This window comes from Vigna radiata, unplaced genomic scaffold (assembly GCF_000741045.1).
Source record: "Vigna radiata var. radiata cultivar VC1973A unplaced genomic scaffold, Vradiata_ver6 scaffold_7, whole genome shotgun sequence".
In the NCBI taxonomy this organism is placed as follows: Eukaryota; Viridiplantae; Streptophyta; class Magnoliopsida; order Fabales; family Fabaceae; genus Vigna; species Vigna radiata.
This window is the reverse complement of record NW_014543262.1, coordinates 664,680-688,322: the sequence shown is the minus strand read 5'-3', so window position 1 is coordinate 688,322 and position 23,643 is coordinate 664,680. Positions and strand designations below refer to the sequence as shown.

The 23,643-nt window shown below is 33.9% G+C and overlaps 2 protein-coding genes across 2 annotated transcripts; both read right to left on the bottom strand.

Annotated features, from left to right (window-relative positions):
- Positions 1–269: 269 nt before the first annotated feature.
- Positions 270–14,888, bottom strand: LOC106753923 (ubiquitin carboxyl-terminal hydrolase 5). Its single transcript, XM_014635807.2, has 13 exons — positions 14,495–14,888; positions 12,982–13,233; positions 12,635–12,779; positions 12,449–12,508; positions 12,249–12,344; positions 11,741–12,142; positions 8,875–9,015; positions 8,632–8,802; positions 4,177–4,437; positions 3,936–4,081; positions 2,943–3,518; positions 749–1,022; positions 270–629 (listed from the first exon to the last, which is right to left on the bottom strand). Exons 1-13 carry the CDS (start codon positions 14,629–14,631, stop codon positions 486–488), a joined length of 2,805 nt encoding a protein of 934 aa, XP_014491293.1. The 5' UTR covers positions 14,632–14,888; the 3' UTR covers positions 270–485.
- A 3,939-nt stretch (positions 14,889–18,827) lies between these two features.
- Positions 18,828–22,728, bottom strand: LOC106753975 (protein NRT1/ PTR FAMILY 3.1). Its single transcript, XM_014635895.2, has 4 exons — positions 22,505–22,728; positions 20,680–20,897; positions 20,006–20,565; positions 18,828–19,918 (listed from the first exon to the last, which is right to left on the bottom strand). The coding sequence occupies exons 1-4, from the start codon at positions 22,611–22,613 to the stop codon at positions 18,973–18,975; spliced, it is 1,833 nt and encodes a 610-aa protein (XP_014491381.1). The 5' UTR covers positions 22,614–22,728; the 3' UTR covers positions 18,828–18,972.
- Positions 22,729–23,643: the final 915 nt, after the last annotated feature.

Below are 23,643 nucleotides of genomic sequence, written 5' to 3'. Positions count from 1 at the left end.
TTTGGTTTCTTGTTGTGACTAAAGCCACCTAAGATTTTGACAGATTTCAAATTTGGTTTGGTTTGGATTAACTATATTATCTTTATAAATAATAATAAAGATTTGTGTGGCATTTTTTCTGAGTCTTTAACTAATTTCTAGCTTTCTAGCTTTCCAAAATTCAACTTCCAGTTCCCCTCCCTTTAAGAAACACAAAAGTACAATGATACATTTGACACATCCTTGAGAATCTTTCACCCTAACTTTTTCTTTACAAATACAAAAATTCATTTTGTTAAGACCATTTTACTCTTATATATAAAATAGTAATTATTGATTACATACACTCTTGTATCAACAGGTTGATGCCTTTCATACAGTAAATCAAAATCCCTAATTTAAGCCATACATTTGAAATTGTTCACCTACGTTTTACCGTAATTTTTCTGAAATAGTAAAGCATGAGATCTACTTCATATTATACATAAAACTTCCAACATGAAAGACTAGGCTCCATTGCTAATGGCTGCTTCCTCGGTCTTCACCCTCCGGTAAAATAGAACATAGGCAGCAGCAGTGTTAACCTCATCTTCACTTATCAGTGTTATGTGGCTGTCATCAAAATTGTACCACCTGTTCTCATCTAAAAGCTGTACATTACAAAAATATGAATCAGGCTGCAATATTGCTGAAAGGAAGAGCATTCTGGGTGCTGAACCATAGACTAGAAATCAAAACAACTTCAATGGATTGAAATTTCAGAGTATACCTTGATATGTGCAGTGTAATGCCCGCTACCCATGCTACCATAATGATTTGTAAGGGCATACAGTTCGTACAGTTGCCGGCGAGAGTTGTTTTTGTTGGCTATGTAATTAGTTAAATCAAAATCATGAATGGGAAAGTTGACAAAAGTCTCCAGTTTATGCTTCATTGACCTGCTGTATGAAAACCTCTTCAAATGAATGACCAAAACCTCTGGGAGCCTCCACAAATCAAGCTTCTTGCTAGCTTGTCGTCTCTCTTTGCATTTGGGACAGTACCTATATCAAATTTAAATTATTAAGAAATGGATTTTAAGTCTAACTCAGTCCTATAAAACCGACTTATAAAATCAGATTTGCAGTCATTTATATATTCTAAATTAATCGTATCTCTAATCAATTAACATAGATAAATTAACAATAGTCACTGCCATTAAAGTATGAATTCATATATGTAAATAGAGAAATGTTTTATGCAAGTACTATTTCTGCAGTAGTAACAAACTTTTGCTTCGAGTCAGATTTTTGTTGCAATACAAGATCAAGCACGTAAACCATGTGAACGATTGAAATACAAAGAGACTAGTATGAAAATTCCTTTATTATAAGGTTTAAATTACCATGAAGACACAGCTTGAATGAAATAACACTAAGAATACAAATAAAGACTGCACCATACAGCTCAATTGGGTGTTCCAATGATTTCATGATTAGAGTTTCGTGCAGATTTTCTTTAGTAGTATTTTTTTGGTTCAAAAAGAGAGCCAGATTATAAAGGCAGAGTTATAGCTCATATTAAGGAGGAGCTCGAAGCAAAATTGCTTTCAAAAGGAATGTACTGCAAAAAAGAAAAATGATAAAGAGAAGCAGAGCTTTGATAACCCATAGTTTCGGTCTGGTTTCTCATCCATAAATGTGTTTTTTAAGTCCTTGGATTTCGCAGATATGGACAAAGGTTTTGAGCATACTCAAATGTTTGATTCAAGTTTGCTTTCTAGTTAAACTGTCTTTCGAAATTCCAGGGAGGTTAAGTTATTTTAATAAGCATTTTTAAGCAAAATTATGGGCTGGTTTGCTATTAAATTTTACAGATTTAAGGCTTAGAGAAGACCTAAGAGAAGATCAACTCACATGGTGATTTTTATTTCATCTCATTGTTTTCCCTCTCAAAACTAGGGATGGTTATGTCTTGGCATTTACTTTTGAATTGCTTTGTCATTTGTTTAGAATTTTCAATTTCAAATTTATTCTTGCATAAAGTTATAGTTATAGTAGTAATTAGTCAGTAGTTAACACAACACCTGGTGTGTTGTTTGCCATGCACACTTTTAAGTCTTAACAAGCGTAAGCATAAAAGAAATCAGACAACCAATAAATCAGAATGCAGAAATTCCTTTTGAACAATATTGTATTTAAAGCACTTAATGTAGTTCAAAATCCAATTCCAGAATAAATTTAACACAATTTCAGATCTAAGCCATAATAACTTGAAAATATTAGAAGGTAACCCACACAAGTTATGGAAAACACCTAGATCAGAATCCTCTAAGATAATCTACGTTAACTGCTCCACCGGGTGACCAAATAAAGGATAGTGCACCTCATGCTAGAAAAGTCAATGCTGTTGATCAATATTTGCATTTACTCTTAATACAATACAAATAACCCTTCAAACTAAGAAGCACGTTAGTGGTCAAACCCAATTGTTTCTAAAGTGGATTATAAGTGTAACACAACCTCACAATACCAGCATACCACTTATATATTATAATTTCATCACATCTCTAGTCAATGTGGAATCTCCAACCACTCACTCGTTCCAAGGATTGAACGTCTCAAATAACAGAGAAGACATGATAGTGGATGACACAAGGCCTAACAAACCTCACTAGAATAGACTTTGATAAACTCTAATATCATTTTAGAAAGTGAATTTTAAGTATAACTCAATTTTACAAAATTGACTAGTAAAATGAGTTTAGAGTCACTTATATATTATAATTTAGTCACATCTATAGTCCATGTGAAATCTCCAATAGCTTTTGTTGTGCAAAGTAGTCAACATTTTAGGAAATATGTAATTAAAAAGCGTTATTTACAGATCTAGCACACAACTATTAATGCACATTCCATTTCAATGCTTGTTAAATAAGATTAAGAAAGATATGAAGAACAAAATGAGCTGCATGATGAACTAACCACATATCTTCAGGCACCAGAGGTTCTTCCCGCAGAAAAGCTTCCAAGCAGGTGTACAACGAGAGAGGTTCAGTACGAGCTTTCTTGGTTACAGGCCCATATTTTAAAACTTCAGGCAAACTCTCAATTGGATGAGTATCATACTTCTCCAGAAGCTTCTGAGACCAATCAATATACACTAAAACTTTTGGAGATGATTGAGGCAGTTTAACCACTTTCTCCTCGCCCATTGAAAGATCAATGCAAGCATTGTTATCACCAACCAAGAGAAGAGGTAGCGTTGGCATTGATGGTGCCTTTGAATTGGTAAAATCCTTATTTAATGAATTTGACACCACGTTGCCAACACTTGCAGCATCATGAGTATTACTGCATTCATCAGGTTCTGCTTTTGGGATGCTTGCTTCAGAATTAGTAGCTTGTTCTACATTACTACCTCTCCTTAGCAGAGGGGAAAGAATACGATTAACCATTACTTGTATATCACCTCTTGTGACTGTATCATCACATGAAATCAATGAAACAATAGGTGTTCCATACGGTTTCCATCCAGATATGACATGTGAGTCACTGCTTCTAAGAAAATTACAAACAATGTCAGAAAGCAGGGTAACAAACAACATACAAAATTATGCTAAATTTGGTGTTTTAAGGCCCATACAACACGATATCATGGCCACGCGACTGCTAGTTAAACATTAATGGGTCTACACCAAATAGACAAGATCGGATCTAATCAGCACTATGTAATAGTCAAAAACCTTATTGTGGTTATTAAACATGACACTGTTTTCCCAAATCCCAAAACTAGTAAAAGACAAGTCACATGGAGACAAAAGTAAGCATCATTAAAGGTACTAATATGACAAAGCAAATTCAATTCTTTGGCAAATATTACTGTAAGCATATCATGTAAATTTAGAAATCACATACTGCTCTCTTCTTTGGCAAATACAACTGTAAGCATATCATGTAAATTTAGAAATCACATACTGCTCTCTTCGGCGATGTATCAACTGAAGATACTTTGTGTTCTTCTCTATCTTTGGAATCTTGTAAGCAGCAAGACGCTCATCATCTTTAATAGTAGACAAATGAACAGGATCTTCCAAATATCTATGGATCAAATGGTTTCGTACCTGTTAATACCACATCAATATCACACTCAATTAAAATAAAATATATGCAATAATTCCAACAAATACATTTAAGTTATATTCTAGATGGTGCGTACCTCCACAAGCAATAGCCTCTCGTTGTGCTTCAACGAGCAGGCATTACTAAGTGCCTGGATGAGATCCTTGATTCGTCCCTGCTTAGGGACAGTTACTGTACAAGGAGATGGAAGGGCAGCCCCATCACAAGCAAAGACTGTCACTGTCATGGTTCTACTGGCAGTGGAGGATTGGAGTGGCAGGGAAAGGTACATAAAAGGATCAAATGTGACAGACACTTTATTGCAAACTGGACAAACCAAAGTTGACTTGTATTGTCCCTGTGAAATGAAGAATTATCAGAAACATATCCAAGTTAGTGAACTTGATCAGGACAGATATAAAATGTAAATGTATATCATGCATAAACAATTACTAATGGATAATCAGGAAAGCAAAGTTGATATTATGGACCAAAATTAGCATCATTGAAAATTGATGTCTACAAGAGTATAATTTACATAAATCAGATATGTAGAGTATAATTTACACTAGTAGAAAACACCATGTTGTCTCTTATCATATAATTACCCCTCCCTCTGGATGAGCTAGTCTTTTTTGTGAAGTTCAGAATGCTCAAAAGAAGAATAATTATCATTGTCATGATAATCCTGTAAGCCTTTATTCGTGTATTGTTTTTGTGGCCCAAACCATTATTTTTATGCCCCACACATTCACCACAATCCCAAGCCTTCTTCCCTGTAAATTTCCCCTCCTAAATTCATTTTGATCATTTCAAACAAGTTGTTAGATGTAACGGATTTAAGTCCATCTCTTTGTATTTTTTTATTTATACATACATAACCCTATGTGCTCAATACACATTAAGGGTTCAGCCTATGTCTCCTTCTCTTTTATTTTAACATGGTATCTAACACTAGGTTTACTCTTTACCTCCCGAGTGAACAGTCTTTCCATTGATGCTAATTTTTTTTCCCGGAAATTGTTTCTTTTAGTTTCCAGCTTTACTCTTATGTTAGCTCCACCTCCCAGCTTCTGCCTCAACCTTTGTTTTGTCCCGTCATTGTACTGCCAACACAGTACTTTTCACCGTACTGCCATTTGGTCTGGCAACCACCATGCCACAATTAGAACTCCAATGCTCCTCCACATGCCTCCTTATCTCTTTCCACTGCCATGCATGGTGGCAGATCTGGCCCAGCCTTCAACAACTACCACCACTACTTTATAGTGTTTTGTGCTTCTTATGACACCTATTTAGAAGTTTGGGAAGAGACCAAACTGTTATACACCAATGATACTCAATGGTGTTTGTCAATATCCTAAATGTTGTTGCTCCCAAACGTCTTGATGGTACAATGACTGAATATTTGGATACAATGACTTCAATGAGGTACTGTCTCCTGCCTGCCTCCACTCCATCCCAAGAACTAGAGCATCGATCAAAGCTATTGATGTTGTTGGCCTTACATGAGCTTCTTGTTGATTATTCACATGTTCGTAATTAGATTTTAGGGTCCCTAATTGTGTCTACCTTTACTTCCGCTTGTTCCACCCTACTGCGTTTGCCGAGTAAGTCAACCATTTAAATAACTTCTTCAATCACTTCTAATGACTCTTCTGCAACCATTTGATTAGGGTCTCACTTTATTTGATAATTCAGGACAGTCTATTATCTTCAACGAACTTCCTAAAAGATATAAGGACTAATAGAACTCTAGTTCCACTACTTCTATTGCATCCACAAGTACATCCTTTGCTAACCTCACTCATTCCAATTCTCTTGGCCCTTGGGTTTTAGACTCAAGAGCCACTGAACACATTATTAGTAAGAAATCTTTTTTCTTTTCTTTGTCTACTTTCGGTTATTTACCTTATGTTACCAAGGCCAATGGCTCTACAACCACCTCACATGGTGTTAGAACTATTCATCTTCTTCCTTTTCTATATATTGATAATGTCTTTATGTCCCTAGCTCTCTATTTAACTTATTATGCCTTAGTCATCTCACCCATTGCCTTGATTGTATTATAACATTTACCAAAGATTTTGTTTGTGTACAAGACCGGAGTATAGGATGGATGATTGGCATCAAATGTTAGTCTCATGATTTTTATCATCTACAAATATTTGCACATGTTGGTTTGGTGATGGAATCTCCTATAATTCATGCTCAACTTGGTCATCCTAACCTTGCCAAGAGGGACAACTTGTTTCAAGTTTGTATAAGTTGTCAAGTTTGTCTTGTGAGTTGTGTCAATTTTGAACACTACCGTTGTTCTTTCCTTAGAAGTATCTCACAACGTGTTTTATCTCCTTTTGTATTAGTTCACTCTAACATTTGGGAACCAAATCGTGTTTAGTCAAATTTAGGATTTCAATATTTTGTAACTTTTATTAACGATTATTCAAGATGTACTTTGTTAATTGTAATGACAATTGGATGTTGATGGGCCTGAACCTTTAAAGTTGGGCCTAATGATGAAGATGATTGCTTTAAAGCTACACTCGAATATGTGATCTAGATTATTGTGATATATTTTCACCCAAAATAACAAATGCCTGCCCTTTTTTTGCTATGGTTGCCATTTGCCACTAGCATCTCCATTTATTAGATATTTAAAATGTCTTTTCTTTCATGAAAAATTATAGTAGTGACTTACAAGGAATAACCTCCTATGTTTGTTGCTAAGAGAAGTGTGGTTTAGTACATAAATTGTGTCGATCTTTTGTTTGGGTTAAACTAATTTCTAAGAGATTGGTTTGGAAAATTTAGTCACTTTGTACAAGAGTTTGGGTTGAAACAAAGTAAAGTAAATAATTTGGTTCTTTTGTCATATTTCTCCTGGGAAGTGTTTACCAAATTCCCTATGTGAACAGCATAGTTATTACTAGAAATGGTGTCCTTAAAATTTCCCTAAAAAAGCATTTGTTCACTCACTTTTAGAAGACCAAAGAACTGTGCAAGTTAAAGTACTTTCTTTGTATTAAGAAAGCTCAATCATAGGAAGGCACTGTTATCTCACAGAGAAAATGTCTTAGATATTTTGGACGAAACAAGCATGACTGAATGTCAACCGGTTGATAGACCTACAGATCCAAATAAAATATGAATGACAAGGCAAGGTTAACCTTTCTCAAATCCATAAAAACATACAAGATTAGTCAAGAAACCCTTTCATCTCACCATTACTAATCCAGACCTCTCTTTTGCAATTGGAATATTAGTCAATTTATGTAGGCTGCTCACATTGATAGTTGGGTGTTGTGAACGCATTTTTAGATACATAAGAAAAGCACATGTACAAGGATTATCTTATGAAGAAAAGGGAAGTACCCAAGTTTTTTTATATTATGATGTTGATTGAGTAGGAAGTCCTACGGACAAACACTCTACTATAGGATATTTTGTATACACAGGAGGAAATATTATATCCAGGAAAAGTTAGAAACAAAACGTTGTTGCCCAATTTAGTGCAAAAGTTGAATATAGCTATGGCCTAAGCTACATGTTAACTTAAGTGAATCTAACAACTCCAAGAACTATCGTTTTGTGAAGTTCAGCAGATGAAGTTGTACTGTGATGATCAAGGAACATTTCATATTGTCTCTAATACGATGTTCCACGAAAGAACCAAATATATAAAGATTGATTCTCATTTGGTTCATGAAAAATTACTGGCCAAGGAAATCAAGAATTCAATTATTGTAATCCTGCGTTTCTAACCAATTTAATGGCTGCTTACCAAAATCTTTCAGGATATCTACAACACAAAATCTTTAAAAATAGTATATAATAGTCCCCAAAAGATCCTAATTATGCTACTTTAGTATCCTACTTTAGTATCATGGCAGTTTATTACTCGTTGTAGCAACTAATATTAGAAGCTGAATGAATCAAGCATAAGAAAAGATGAAATGCAAAGGAAAATATTGAATTTGTAAGGGTATGACTGTATTTAATTTAAAAAGCTAGATGACAGAATCGTGAAAAGTTTCTAAAATGTTGATATGTCAACACCTGCATCAAATTTTCAGAATGCTAAGAAAGATTATCTGAATGGATAGAATGAGACCTAAAATTATATCTAGAAGTAACAAAGATACAGTTACAAAAAGGGATGATATATGATTGAGTGGCAGGAGAAGATTCATATGCAGGATTCAGATTAGCTGTAAGCAAATATTCAAGCAGCCAACAATCAGTCTCGGGATACAAGATATTTACCAATTGAATCAAAATCTAATTTAGAAACATGGTGATTGTAATACTATTTGCATGCGCAGGCACACACGCATGTTGGTTGAATTGTCGTGATGACAAAGAAACAAAAAAATTCAGTTAAAAATCATACTTAGACAGACTGAATGGTTTATAGTAATATTTATTATATGACATTCTATGCAGCATTTCCAGTTAGCCATGCAAGTTAAAGCTGTTTCTGACATGCTGATACAAAGCTATTAACTGTGACACGGTAAAAAAAAAAATACTAATTACTCCTTTGAGTTACCTGGCAGACATCAACAATTATGGAATCATTACGAGATATATGATTTGCCCAATATTCATCAGCCACTTCTTCATCAGGTCTGCCATCAGCATCTCGAGACTTTATATATGGTTTGTGTTTTACTCGATTCAAGTCTTCATGAAGACCATCAAGAAGAAATGCCAAAAGCTCCTGAAAAAAATAATAAATATTACCACAGACTACACAGAAATTGGATGGCAAAATTTCAGTTATCGAGCAAACCTGAGAATCATGTTGATTGTGCCCACTGAACTGAGGAGCAAAGCGAACAAGCTTTGTTTTAAAGGGCCGAGGAGCAATTGGGGTTCGTCCAGGTGCCCATAGCTTTCGAAGCAACTCACCAAATGCTAGGGCTAGTTCACCCTACACAGTGAAAACTTTCATTTAGAACAATACTTCATAATTATAACACATCAGTTATCATAAGGTAGACAATCATTTCCTAAACAAACCCAGTCATTGAAGGATGGCACAGTCATGCACAAAAAGTTCAATCTAAATGTAGGCATTCAAGGAATATGAAGACAACCCAAGATAATAACTCTCTTCCAAATGGTATCAACAAAGACCATTCTTTTCATATGTTCCCATAGACATCAAGTCAAATATTCTTCATTTCAAAATAACATGAAATACAACCCAAAATACTAGCCTCAGTGAATAACAGAACAATAGAATAAAAAAAGCATTTTCTTTTCCCTTATACTAGTCATATAGGTGTCTTGTCACATATTCCAAATGGTATCAATGGAGACCATTACTTTCATATTCGTTACAATAGACTACGAGTCAAATATGCTTCATTTCAAAATAACATGAAATATAACCAAAAATAATAGGCTCAACTAAAAACAGAAATAAAAATGGCATTTCTTTGTCAGTTAAACAACAGAAATGAGATATTTAAAAAGGAACACTCTTTTCCCAAGGTTAAGACTTAGGCTAGGCATATATGCATTAATGGACCTCCTAGTTTTAGGGGCCGAGGCAATACATTCTTCCCTCTAGAATTCAATTTGAACAAATAGGAAGAGGACGGTATTCAAGTTGAAACCGATTGAAAGGATTAAAAAGTGCACTTAAGCCATATTAAGTATAAAATTTCTCTATTAAGTAGTGGAATGGTGGAGAGTTAGTTACATGAGAGAGAAAGCTGATTACTAGTATCTTATACATGAGCTCATGCAAATAATAGAGGGACATGGGAGAAATTTTTTGTATAGAAGAAATGGTATATATCATGTGATAGAATCCTCTAGTGCGTATATGCACAGCTAAGGAACATAACATGTCACACAAAGCATATAATAGGGATGGACCCAAGCCCATATACAGAATATTACTATAATATATCTAACAATTTAAATTGGGAGTCCAAAGTTTGTTCTTGCCTTTCCTTTTTTTCCTTTATACAACTTACAGAATTTACTGTGAGGAATTTCCTATCAGACCTCTGAAGACCAAGTGGTCAAGAGCTCAATAGATAAAACCCAAGCTCAAGAGAAATCAAGACTATATTGATAGAAAAAGATTAAAAATAATACTAGGGGGGGCCTTATATTCGTGGAGCAATGCTCTTCAAATATGACATAAATTCTCTCTACCCAACCTTTACAATGTATTGGAATAGGGAATTTCACAATTCCAAGGAAATTAAAATAAAATTCCAATTCAAATTGTTTCATTTTTCAAATGTTTTGTATAGAAAGAGCAATTCAAATTTATTGAACTTTAATTTTATTGTTTATATAGATTATTTCAATTACCACCAAATACAAAAGATTATTTTAACATAAAACAATATTTAATAATTAATAAATATCAATTGGCAATATCTACCAATCGATTTGGTCTAGGTTTATTTTGGGCAGAGCTTCTTGAAAAATTTTGAAATAAAGTCTTTCTTTGGTCAGGGTTATTTATTATTGAAATCAACCACAATTATTTTGGATGACATACGAGACCAGGTTATTTTTTTTAACATCATTGATCAAGTTTATTTTGTGGTCAACTTTTTGAATAATGTCTACTGAAGAATTCCCTCACTAACATTGGTTGAAAGCTTCCTCAATCATCATTAGAAAAATAACAATTGAATTTGGCTTGAAAGATAACCTAGACGATGTCGACCAAAAAATTAACCATAATTGACTTTAGCCTGAAAGCCCTCATCAACATCATTTTGAAAAACCAATGTTGAGTTGATGATGCTCTAACCTAGGCCAAGCCAACAACATCCATATTGAGGGTGACTGATGACATCCGTATTGAGGTTTCAATTAAGGAACCTTTCCCATATATATACATATATATGGTTTTGACCTCAAGTCCACAGATATAACATCATTAGAGTCTATTAGATATAATATCTTTATCTTTTATCTTTAGTTAGTTTGTTATTATTCCTTATTTGTATTTTGAGCTTAGTCCATATTTGTTCTATTATAAATAGAGTATTCTATGTGTATATTCAACACAAGGAAGATTAATCTTATACATAGTTTTTCACTGTATTCAACATGGTATCAGGTCTCGATCTTTAGACTTGTGGGTTATGTGTATATTCAATACAAGGAAAATTAATCTCATACATAGTTTTTCACTATATTCAATAGATTCGATCACTACATTTGAAGTATTGTTTGCTTTGGAGTTTAATGCCTCCATCACAATTTGCCCCTTAAAAATCTCCTTAGTGAGAAAAGTGTATACAAGTTACAATTGATCTCCTTAAACTGTGTGAGATTTATTGGTGTATAAGAACAAGCCACCAATGGTGGTTTAAGAACAAGAGTGGCCTAAAACCCTCTATCTTGTTGCCCACAAACACTATCAACATTCCAACCTAGAGTCCGTTAAGAAAGCAAGGTGTACATAAGTTACTTTTGACCTCAACTCTTAGGCAATGTAGGACTTATGGGTGTATCAAAACAAGCACACACACATATACATATATATACACACACAACAAATTATGTAAATAACCTTTTACCTCTAAACCAAATCCTTGTTCTTAGAGTATCCCTAATAAAAGTACATAAATAAGAGGAAACAAGTTCATGCTTACAGCTTTTTAGATGATACTTACAACCATGCCCAATGGATTTTGCCAATTTATCTCTCGATGATAGTCTTCCCTGAAGTATCTAGCAAACTCTGGTGTATGAACAAGGCATTGTATTGCACTATTCATGTAACAGGTATTGCCAAGATTCAGCAACCCAGTTAGACCACCAAATGAACCTCTTGTAGTGACACCACTGGTTCCATAAGGGTTTTCAACATCTCTGAGTGGAGAATTTAGGTTTAGAGATGAAGAAAGGTCTGTGTTGTAGCCTCTAGATGCACCTTTACTAGCAGATAAGCCACCGGCAATTGATAAGCTCGACTTTGGAGGTTCCACGAGAGCAAAGTTCGCCTCCCTCAGAGCAGAACCGTTTTCTTGAGCAAAACTTGTGTTGTTTGAATTGTTGATGACCTCAACAAGAATCTGCATGAATGTTTTCAATAGTCAAAAGAAAAACAGGAGTGATAAATTGAAGTGTATAAGCATGAACAAGAGGAAGACTCCAATATAAAACTTAGTGAAGGCTCACATCTTGGTCCATTTGCAAATTAGCATCATCGAGAGTTTTGTCCATGTCATTCATCAAAGCATGCTTCCGACGGGAATAGTAATCCCATATACACACCTACAGTAGAGGTAGCTATTTCTCACTACTTGCTAAATATAAAAGAAAACAAGAGAAGCTTTCAAAAAAATTAGAATATCAAGAAGGAAACATGAACTCTTTACTTGGTCTGGCGGAAGATCAAATATTTCACAAGCTTTTCTGTGAAGCTGCCCAATGGTTTCCTGCTCAAAATATCTCAACTCTAAGGCAGATATAGCATGCAACCTGAATTTTACTAGCAAAGGAATGACAAGGATACTAAAGATATATTTATCAAATATCATGAGTAATAATTTATCACATCATACCTTCTTGCTTATTCTTATAGCAAAACGGTCATTTTTTGGCAACATAAGTAATTGAAGCCGCAAAGGATACACCTCTACCGCCAATTCAGTCTGAGAAAAACCTGAACTAATAACTTTCCTTGCTAATGTAGGTCCACCACCATACCTAGTCAAGAAGGGGGGGAAATGTCAGGCACCTCATAAAGCAGAGTTAAGGGATTAGTCATCTTTGAGTTTGTGTCAATTTATAGATTCTTCAAAAACCATGAAAATCAAGAAATTCAAAAAGAGAATCATAAATGCTGTATGGCGCTTATCACATTTTAGAAGAACCACATATGACCTATGTGACAAGTAGACAATCTCACCATCTAAATAATTGATCCCAAACTTCTTGGGGAAGTAATACATAGTCACGGCCTTCTAGAAGAGTATCATGAATCTCAATACCCATACCAGAGTCTTCTGACACAGTATCATCAATCAAATCAGAATTATCAATACCAGCTGGCCTCTTTAAAGCACTTGAGTTGGTCAGATCATGTTCAGATAAGGAAGATCCATCATATGAAGTGTTTGACTGGTCTTGGTTCACATATTCAATCCAATATTGCCACCATCTGCATATAAACTATCAGAAACAACTTCCTTCTAATTCTGTATAATTAAATGAATGTGGAGGTATTCATTCAAACTAAGCCAGTCAGTCTATAGCCACAAATGAATAATAAAGTACAAACTACAAAGCATTTCCGCTTCAAGGTTATTGTCACTAATTAAAAGAAAAAAAAAAAAAAGTCTCTTTGGGTTTCCACCAACAGACAAGAAGAAAGGGACTAAAACTTATTTTCTTTTCACGCACAGTTTTTTGTCCTGAGATGTTTGTTACATGCAAATCAACATTGGAATAGCAGCTCAACTTTAATTGCTTTTAAATAGCCAAGTAGCTCCTTTCTTTTGGAGTAAACCGTTTCCGGTCCCAGGGAAACATTGGTATGAAAGGCTCATACAGTGAAGCAGATTCTTATTGTTTGGAGCATAGGCACTAAGTGTAACACCTATATTTTGCAAAGGGGTGCAAATATTTATCATTTCTGTAATATGCCATACTCATACACACAAACAACAGAACATCCCCGCCTCAGGTTTAACAACTTACTGAACTGAATAAAAGCCTAGTCCTTGAAGTTTACATTACAACGATAAGATACAAGTCCAAGCAAAAATGCAACCAAGGGATTCGAATAAGTCTTCTTGCACAATCAGCAGCAAACAACTGCTTGACCCAATACCTCCTAAGTTCATAAGGGTAACATTGAAGCAGCTCAATCACCCTGCCCCAAGCAAATTGATTTACAGTACATACTTATCGGATATCAAATTGTCATGGAAAATGGGTTCATACAACCCAGTCAGAGTATTATCATTTTCCCATAATTCAAAATGCAACTTTCCAACAAAAATAATTTAACAGAACCAGTCAGAGTATTATCTTTGTTAGAGAATGATTACAACAACTATCACAGTAAAATTACTCTCTCCCCCCACCCCTCTTATTGGAGAGGGGTGTTGAGGGTTACGGGTAGTTATAATCAAGGAACCATCGTCATTGTTCAACAGATAAAACCAGTATAAGATTATTGCAATATTCACTTAAAATCCATCCCGCAACTCCCAAAAATTCCACTCCAATGACTATATAGAGTGAAATCAGGTCAGAGAATCGAGGGCAAAGAAAGAGAAAGATCTAGAAAATTCAGGGTATTCCATTTTGCCAAGAGAAGGAAACATTGGCATAATTGAAGAAAAAACAGAAAAGGTCTGAACTTTGGGTGTGATTTAGGGTACCCAGTTGCAAAAGTGAGGGAAAGAAGGAAGAACCTCTGAGTGATTAAGAAGAAGGTGTCTCCTTCTTTGCTGTTAGCCTGGGCAGCGAGAGCAATGTCTTTGATCATGATCCTCTCCTCGTCCGGACTCAGCTCAGAGACACTGCTGCCACCCACCGACACCTCCATCATCTTCTTCTCTCAACTCAACCCAATTTCCTCTTTCTCTTCTCTTTCTCCTGTCTTAGAAAAGCCAGTTTCAGAGGAAAACGACAACAACAACAAACAACGGCGGGTCTCTCGCTTATATCCGCGTCTAACTCCGGTTAGCCGTGGGGGGCACACCTTGGTCCTATGAAGTTTTACACAATCGCAAGTTTGTTTCCCTTCGCATTGCGGAGATTTTACTTAGGTTAGACACTCCCACACATGTTTCTCAATATCTCTTTCTCTGTACACATCCATTCTAATGTTCTAAATTTGAATACAATTTTGTCTTTAAAATTTTAAAAGTAATCAATATAATCATTTTTAACTAATTATTTTGGAATTATCAAAAGTTATTGTTAAATTTATGAGTGGGTTAAATATATTTTTTTTGTTCTTAGATAAAAATTAAAATTAAATTTTAAATTATTTAGTTCTTTAATTTTAAAATGGTATGAATTTAGTAGTTTTAATTTAATTTTGATAAGCTTATTTAATATTTTAAATGTGTAATTAAAACGTTAGATAAATTTAATAAATTTTGATTAAAATGATTAAAATTATATAATAAAAATTAAATTAGTCTAAAATTTATTAATTCTAACTTTTGTTAAAAATTAAAATACTATAAATATATTTAATTTTTAAGATTTTGTGAATATTTTACAATGAAAAGACAATATAAGTTTTTTATGTTAGGTTTTATGATTTTATTAATGTTCGATAAATATATATTTTTGTTAATAATTTTAGATTATATGATATAATTATTGTTAAAGAAGATAGTATCTATTAGAAATGTCCACTCTGGAGATATTTTGTGAATAAAATTTGTAATGAATATCTTTAATTAATATATATATATATATATAGGTTAAGGTAATGGTTTTTAATTATTCATTTCAGAGTATCCATATTGTGAGGGTTTGAAAAATGAAGGGTTATTGGATCTTGTTTGGAGACAGTTAGGTCTGTAAAGCTAAGGACACCATAGTCTTAAAAGGAACTTTTCTAAAATCTGATTCATTAGTTTTAATCTCTCTAGACAGATTGTTCTTAACCTGTGCTCTATCTTCTCTCTAACCCCCACACTCATCCAACCATTGCATGTTCTTTTAAGTGGCACCTAAATGCTCCTAACGTCGAGGGCTTCACTTTGAATCAATCACTTTCTCCATTTCCTTCCGGTAAGTAGTTTTTCTGTTTCCTCCGCTATTTTGAAACCTAGGGCTTGGGGTTCTACTGATTTCATGCAGTTAGAATTGTCCTTCTTCTAATTTCTATTTAAGTCCTAGCTCTAAAGAGCTGTTTTCACCACCAATGTGGTGGTTGTAGGGCACTGTTCAGGTTCTTCACTAGGGAGGGTATTGTTAGGGCATATTCAGAGAACTGTGCTATGAGAAATCCAAGTAAGGGGAGCTAATTATTTTGTTTGAATTTATTTTATGAAATATATGCATGTTGAATTCTGAAATGGGTACATTGAATTGAACTGTTAGGCCTATGTTGAGTACGAACTGGACTGTGCAAATGATGAACTTGCGATGTGTTGTGTTTTGATGAACCTGATTGCTGTAAATTGGATTGTTAGGAAATATATGGGAGGGGAAATTGTGTGCTAACATTGTTAGAAGGGAAATCGGTTACCAGAGTAGTGTTTCAGGTTAATTTAAGGGAAGTGGGGTAGTGGTTTTGGGCAATCGTGGCCAAGGGTGTGTTTGAAGTGTTGAGACAATTTAGAGGGAGTAATTGTGACTTAAGAGCACTTTGTTGGTAGGATAGAGGAATCTTAAAAACCGGAGTTGACACATCCCTGATCATAGAGCAACCCTAGTTTGATCCAGTCAGTTGTGACTAGTCATATGTGTTGGCGTTTATGATGAGTTTGATGCGTCAAACATTTGATTCTTCTTCGATGACCAATTGGGTTAGTAAGAAGTGTTTGGGGGTAAGAATTTTGTGGTGATAGTAATTAGATAGGTAGTTTAACAAATAGGAAACAATTTATGGTTGTTTGAGGGAAAGTGAGAGGGTGATTTTGAGCATTTGGAGTATTGGGTGCATTTGGTCTGTTTAGGCAGTTTAGACAAGTCAATTGTGACTTGTTAGGCATATAAAACTGAACTAAAACACATTAGAAATGGTAGAATTGAATTGGAGCCCCTAAGTCATGAGATTAGGTATTTTAGTGTTGAATTCAAGCCTAAACCACTTTGGAATCATTGTATAGTTGTTAAAATCCATATAGACAAGTTTAAATAGGTCCATATCACGAATTAGGAGTGTTAGAAGTTAGGTTGGAGGGTTGGAATTGGTTGGAGAGGTGTGAGTCGCATGATTCTGCAGAACTGGCATTCTGCAAATCATGCAGACTTGCTATGCGAATGGTCTCGCATAACGAGTCGCTCCAGGGAGGAGCTCTCTGTTTGGGGTCTCTTGCTATGCGAGCTAGTGCGCTACGCGAGAAAGCAGAGGTCTGGAGCCTCTGCCAGATTAATTCGCAAGGCGAATTACTGTGTGCGCTATGCGAATCACTCTGATTTCGCTAGGCGAGGGTGGTGCGTTGTGCGAGAGGTGTAGAGTTTAGTTGCCTTGCTTGTCTTTTGTTATGTGTTTGACTAAGTGATTGTTATATTGTTTGGGGAGTATGTGTTAACACTTATGACTTGATCTTTTAAAGTTTGAACATGTGGGAGGATTATAGTTCAAAGGTATATGAATGGGAAAGGAATGAAATATGGTTTCAAGGTTGCTCGTGGTGATTTTGAGTGTAGAATCTCTCAGTGAGATTCTTAGTGTTTAGAATGAAAGTAGGAGCTCAGTCTTAGGGGTCTTCCCGACGCTCCAATGGTCTTTCTTTTCACGTAGAGAGGATTGAACCATGTGGCGAGGAGTAGCAGGAGGTCTTAGTCTTAGGGGCTTCCAGTATGCCTCAAGGCCCGGAACAGGCTAACCTCGTGAATGTGGCAGGGTGGGGAACCCAAGTATTATAAGCCACCACGGGTGCATGACCCGCCAAAGCTCAACTATCATTCTAAAGTCCAGACGAGTCAAGTCTAGAAGATAATATGCTAGGATCTATGTTATAAATTGCCTTGCTTGTATGTACTTTGCTTAAGTTGAATCTGATATGTATATGTTGTTGTAATTGCATGCTTTTTATATGATTAGTTCACCCTTACTTGTCTGTGTTGTGCCTTGTATGTCTTTCTTTTACAATGATTATCCACTTGGATGGGAGTAGATGCTGTGGAGGTGCCCCTAGAGCAGGCATTGAAGGAAGACGACGTTGTAACCTAGACTCATCATGATTTTACTTATTTTAAATTATGTCATTTTGAAATACTTGGTTTTGTAGAAGTTTTAAATTCTAGTGCTCTTTTAACGATGACGGTAATCCTAATATTCTGATTTCTTATCTTAACTGTTTTCCTATATTATACTTGATGACGTCTTATTGATATACTTGGCTATATAAATGAGAATGTCACATTATATCCAACTCAGACTTTAATATTTATTAATGAAGTTTATTTAAATATTTTTTTTTAAAAAAATTCAAGTAATTAAAATAAAGTTACTAGTAAGAAAACTCTTAATTAGTGAATAATTCTTCGTATATTTCTATTTTATTATTTACATTTACGAAATTTAAGTTAATTTTAATATAGTTAATTTTTTAAAAGTTATATTTTAGTGCAACTTATTTAAATTTACTTTTCAAATAGTAAATTTATTTGCATAAATATCTTATAATACAATTTTATTTGAATTGTACTTTTAAAATTAAGTTTTTTTTTTTTTTTTTATCTAAGTTTATATTCTAAAGACTTATTTTTATTTGTGGGTATATATAGTATCCACATGTATATAAAACAAATGTGATATATCTTTTGAGATACCCAATTAGGAATGAGATGAATAATAAGATAGAATTTTTTTAGATGGGACGAAAAATAGGTAAGTAAGCATTGATTGTATCTTACCCAACCCATTATCATCTTTAGTGTGCATCATATTGGTTGATTACTGCATAAAATAGTTCTTATGATAATTTTGTATTGCAATGAAAATTAGTTTAACTTATGGTTGAATATTCAAAACTCTTATAAATATCTATTGTAAAGAACTTACAAGCTAACAGTGAGACCTTAGTTAGTTAGGTTCATGCTTTTGCTTCCTGCACCTCCATGATCAGATTTTGTTAACGTTTTTAAATATTTGAAAAAAACAGCGGCTTAGTTAGATGGTTATAGAAGTTGAACTAAACACAGAACATAAGACATGTTGCAGTCTACAATTACATATGTCAACAAGCCTATGAATTCATTCATCTTTCGTAACTCCTATCTTCTCTTCCTTCCCACCACCGTCTTTTAAATTGTTAGATGAAACATGTTCATTGGCTTGTTCCAAATCTTCTTCCTTGTTCCTTTCTCTAGTTTCTTCCACTGGTTTGTAAGTGTAAAACCTAGCACATATCAAATAGTAAACAAGATTTACAACTTGAATGGCACTAACAAGAAAGTAATAGTAGTCCAATCCACCCCTGTTGAGGTTCCTATCCGGAAGCCAATTTCTCTCATTGCCAGTATACTTATGCACCAATGACACCAGTAATGTGCCTAAGTAGTTCCCAATGGCTGTGGTTATGCAGTACAGAGCTGTAGCACTGCTTCGCATGCTTTCAGGTGACTGCTCAAACAGAAATTCCAAATGCCCCACAGACATGAAAATTTCAGCCACCCCATGCAGAAAATACTGCGGTACCAACCAGAACACACTTATAGGAATAATGGCTTTTGGATCATCCAATAGCTGGAATTTGGCAGCAACTGATTTCCTTTTCATTTCAATCAGAGCAGCAACCACAGTGGCTATGATGTTAATTACGAAGCCTATTCCCATTCTTTGTAGGCTAGTGATTCCAGAAGGATTCCCTGTGAACCTACGGGCAAAGGGAACAAAAACACGTTCGTATAAAACAACTCCTGACATCATGGTCAGCACACTGAAAATGGACATACTGGCTGGTGAAATTTGGAATGAAGGAGAAAGGTGGCGGTCCATTGTACGAGCTTGTTGGATTACAAAGCTGTGAAGATGTGATGAAGAAGTTATCAGCAAAATTCCAGATGCCCATATTGGAAGCATTCTGATGATAGATTTTAGCTCCTCAACTCTGTGGACAGTGGCTAACTTCCATAAGTCTGGTGTTGAAGATGAATCTCTGGCCTCTTCCTCCGTAACAATTGCAGCCTTGTCCAACCATCTGCATATCCAACAATACCCAACACCACACCATTATTCATGTTTTAAGTATTTGGTTTGAATAAAGAATGGTAAGTATCTAACTTACTTATATTGATCAGAGTGTAGGAGCATGCCTTCGAGAGCAATAGGAGCATCAAGTTCCCGATTGTGGTACAAAAGCTTTGGATCTTCTGGTAAAGTCTCGTTCCTTTTCTTTGCAGCTGCTGCGATTACTTGGGCTAAACGAACCAAAGGGCTTCCTTCTGGTTTAACAGTCTTATAGAGTGGTGAACCCAACACAAAGGCAATGATGGATATCAACATAGCAATGGTTGGAATTCCAAGGCCCCAACCCCATCCCATGTTGTCTTGAATGTAAACCACAATTGTCAAAGCACTTAGAGAGGCAAATCCCATGCTGAAAAAGTACCAGTTGAAGAGGTTCCATTTCCTTGATGCCACACCAGTTTTGGTCATGTCAAACTGGTCTGCTGAAAAGGGAACAACACAAGGTCTGATGCCACCCGATCCAACAGATGTGAGGAGGAGAGAGATGTAGAGTATCCATAGTTGCGAGGATGTGGCTTCTTGGCAGTTCACTTGTGTAGGACAAGGTGGAGGTCGAAAATGTGGCAGTATAGCTGATACCGTGATGCTAAGCAATCCCTGTACCAAGAACAATAGTTCACAAAAACTATTTGGTAGGGTCCTGGCAAATCTTTCACTCTATAAAGAAATGAGAGTTGATGAGAATATAGTGGAAAGGAAAGGGTAAGAAACCAGTTCATAAATGAGAGAAGCAACAGTAATGGTCCAAAAGCGTCCAGCAAATGAATCTGCTATAATAGCTCCAATGAGAGGAGTGAAGCTAGATGTTCCACCAAAGTTTGTCAAAGTGTTTGAGGCAGCCACCAATGGCATGTTCAGCTCTTGGGTCAAGTAACTTATCAGGTTACCATGAAAACCAGCACTTGCAAATCTGTCACACAGTTCATTTGCTGCATCATTTGTATCAAATTTGTGTTAAGAATATTTGGATTTTGGACACTGCATTTGCTTCTTTTTTTTTTTCACTTCAAATGTTTGTTAGCTACTTGAAAGTATGATATTCTCTGTGTCTTCAATAGGTATCTATTAAGTCTAGCTTTGCCAAAAAAAAAGGTAAATTTTTTGCTTATTAGTTCCAACTTTGCTATTTTTTTGACAAGTCTCTTCATGAAAGTTAAAAAGAGAAAGATGCTTCAAATGCTAAACAAAGATGAAAACTTACTTGTTCACGTGTTTACTATGTCAATATATTTTTCATGTGGTTTTTAGTTTAAAAACTATTTTTTATACCTTTTTTAGACTTCATCTTTTAAAATAATTTACAAAAGTAAAAGGTTTTTTTAACAATTTTTTTTAGAAAAAAAAGTCTCTTTAACTACTTTTTTTAACAATTTTTTTACAAATGCATACCTGACACTCTATAATTTGGTCCGTTTCAAATATTTTTTTTAAAGATAAATTCAAACATACCAATAAAATGATGACACGTGTACTGTTGTTAAAAAAAGTTTTCAAAGTATCATTGTCCTTTTTTTTATAATGTGATGGTTTTTTTTATAAAGTGATAATTTGTGATTGATACATTTTAAATATTTTTTTAAATAAATTTAAATATACTAATAAATGGTGATATGTGTTTTATTATTAAATATTGTTAAAATAAATTATAAAAAAAAATAATTATTAACATGGTATAATGCATTACAAAATTACTAATTGTATAATTCATTGGGCTAAAATGATAAACGAGATAATTAATGATGTTAGAGAAAATAATTTCTTTTCCAAATTAATAGATATATTTAGACAGATTAACCTAATAAAGAAAGCAACTTCTTCATTAATATTCTTAAAAACTTTTTTTTTTTTCGTTAAAACCCCTTTTGGTTAAATCTTTCATGATAGAACTTTTGACCGTTCTTATAAGAAGTTTTTGAAAGATGTGGCTTGCTCATTTTTATAACACTAAATATTTTTTATAAAATTGTCCTCGAGTGAGTACATATGGATTAATTATGTAAGATGGTTTGGAACAAAGAATGTAATTAAGTGATAACAAAAGTTTTTAAAATTTTGGTAACATTATTTTTACCAAAAAAAACAGTGTTTATTATAAAAAAAGTGTTTATTAGAAAAATATAATGAAATATTGATAAAAAAAATTATAAAAATGTAAGTATTTATAACAATATATATTAAAACAAAACATGTAAATGTTTAGTATAAATTACTTAAATATAATGTAATATAGCTAATCTCATTTAGAATGAAATAAGAATTTCAGTATGCTATTCATAAGAACCACTACTCCAGATATTCTAACTGAAGATTAAAAGAAATCATCCTACGCTTAAACTGAACTAGATGTAAGAATTATTATATCAAGAAAATAATGATAATGAAAAAAAAAAAACCCACAGTACTTTTTATTTTATTTTGTAAAAAGATAATAATATTTTGTGGTTAATGAGTTTGAAAAAATCCCTGAAGGATTGAACTGAAAGCTAAGAAAAAAAAATGAAGGAGAAAGAGGAAAAGAGAAAGAATAGTGACTGACCAAGGATGAAAGGTAACGTTCTGATGCCTCCTCGTGGATGTTGGGTGGTGATGGGTTGTTTCTGACCATCCATTTCCTCACTGCTTTTCGCCCTCTTCTCTATCTCCATTTTTCTTCTACTCACTCCACTCAGTGACACTGTATTGTAGTGTACCTAGTTATGTGGGTCTTGTCTTCTCTTCTGTCTCTCTCTCTATATATATAGATTTGTGCAAGATGATAACTTCACTCTTGTGGGGTCGTATAAACATAAACTACATCAATGCTCCCTCTTTTCACTGTATTTTTTTTCTAAAACTACTTTACCAAAATGTTTGAGTTTATGTGATATTCTCTCACCACTAATTTATTATTCGAGAAAATGTTTCTGACAGATTTTCAAGTGGCGCTTGATCGTCAGATGTAATTTTCTGATATTAAATTCTAGCACATAGTTTGCTTCGAGAACTGGAAACCTGGGATGGGAGCTATAACACACCAAACAAAATACCAGAAATGAAAGAGTAAATGTAAAATCGGAAACAAAAGAACATTATAGGGACTTGAATCATTTGCATATAAATTTATACGTTTATGTGTAGTAAATATTTTATTATATTTTTATATGTATTATGTTTAAAAAAAGTAAATATATGATTGATCGTAATGTTTCATTGATGTTTATGTTCTTCATTGCAATAGAATAAATAATTGAAACAAAAAAAAAATACTAAAATACTAAGATAATTGAGATACTAAACTTTATAATAATATCTAACATGACTTAATTGAAATGAAAGATAAAGCAAAAAAAATACTAATACAATAAACTATAATAATGAAAATAATAAAATTAACAACTAAAATTGAAAATTATTTTTAAACAAATGTTATATACAAATAAAAGTTTACCATCATCCTATCTCCTTCACATTTTTTTATGTCTTTGATAACAATAATAAGTAAATAAGTCTTTCTCTATTCTTAAGACTTATTTTTCCTTCCATATTTAAAAAAAAAAATACATGTATATCAATTTGTAATATTGAAATATAAAACTTTTCCCGACACTTATATATCTTACATACATCAATTCATTCATATATATATATATATATATATATATATATATATATATATATATATATATATATATATAT

Bases quoted from the DNA above. Each gene is read 5' to 3' on its own strand.
- LOC106753923 (XM_014635807.2), bottom strand. From the start codon at position 14,631: ATGATGGAGGTGTCGGTGGGTGGCAGCAGTGTCTCTGAGCTGAGTCCG. The intron at 12,780-12,981 runs GTGAGATTGTCT...CTTCTTGACTAG, and splicing joins TGGGATCAATTATTTAGATG to GTATGGTGGTGGACCTACAT. The intron at 630-748 runs GTATACTCTGAA...TGTAATGTACAG, and splicing joins ATTACACTGCACATATCAAG to CTTTTAGATGAGAACAGGTG.
- LOC106753975 (XM_014635895.2), bottom strand. From the start codon at position 22,613: ATGGAGATAGAGAAGAGGGCGAAAAGCAGTGAGGAAATGGATGGTCAG. The intron at 20,898-22,504 runs GTCAGTCACTAT...CAAATGATGCAG, and splicing joins AACGTTACCTTTCATCCTTG to CAAATGAACTGTGTGACAGA. The intron at 20,566-20,679 runs GTTTCTTACCCT...TTCTTGGTACAG, and splicing joins CTTCTCTCATTTATGAACTG to GGATTGCTTAGCATCACGGT.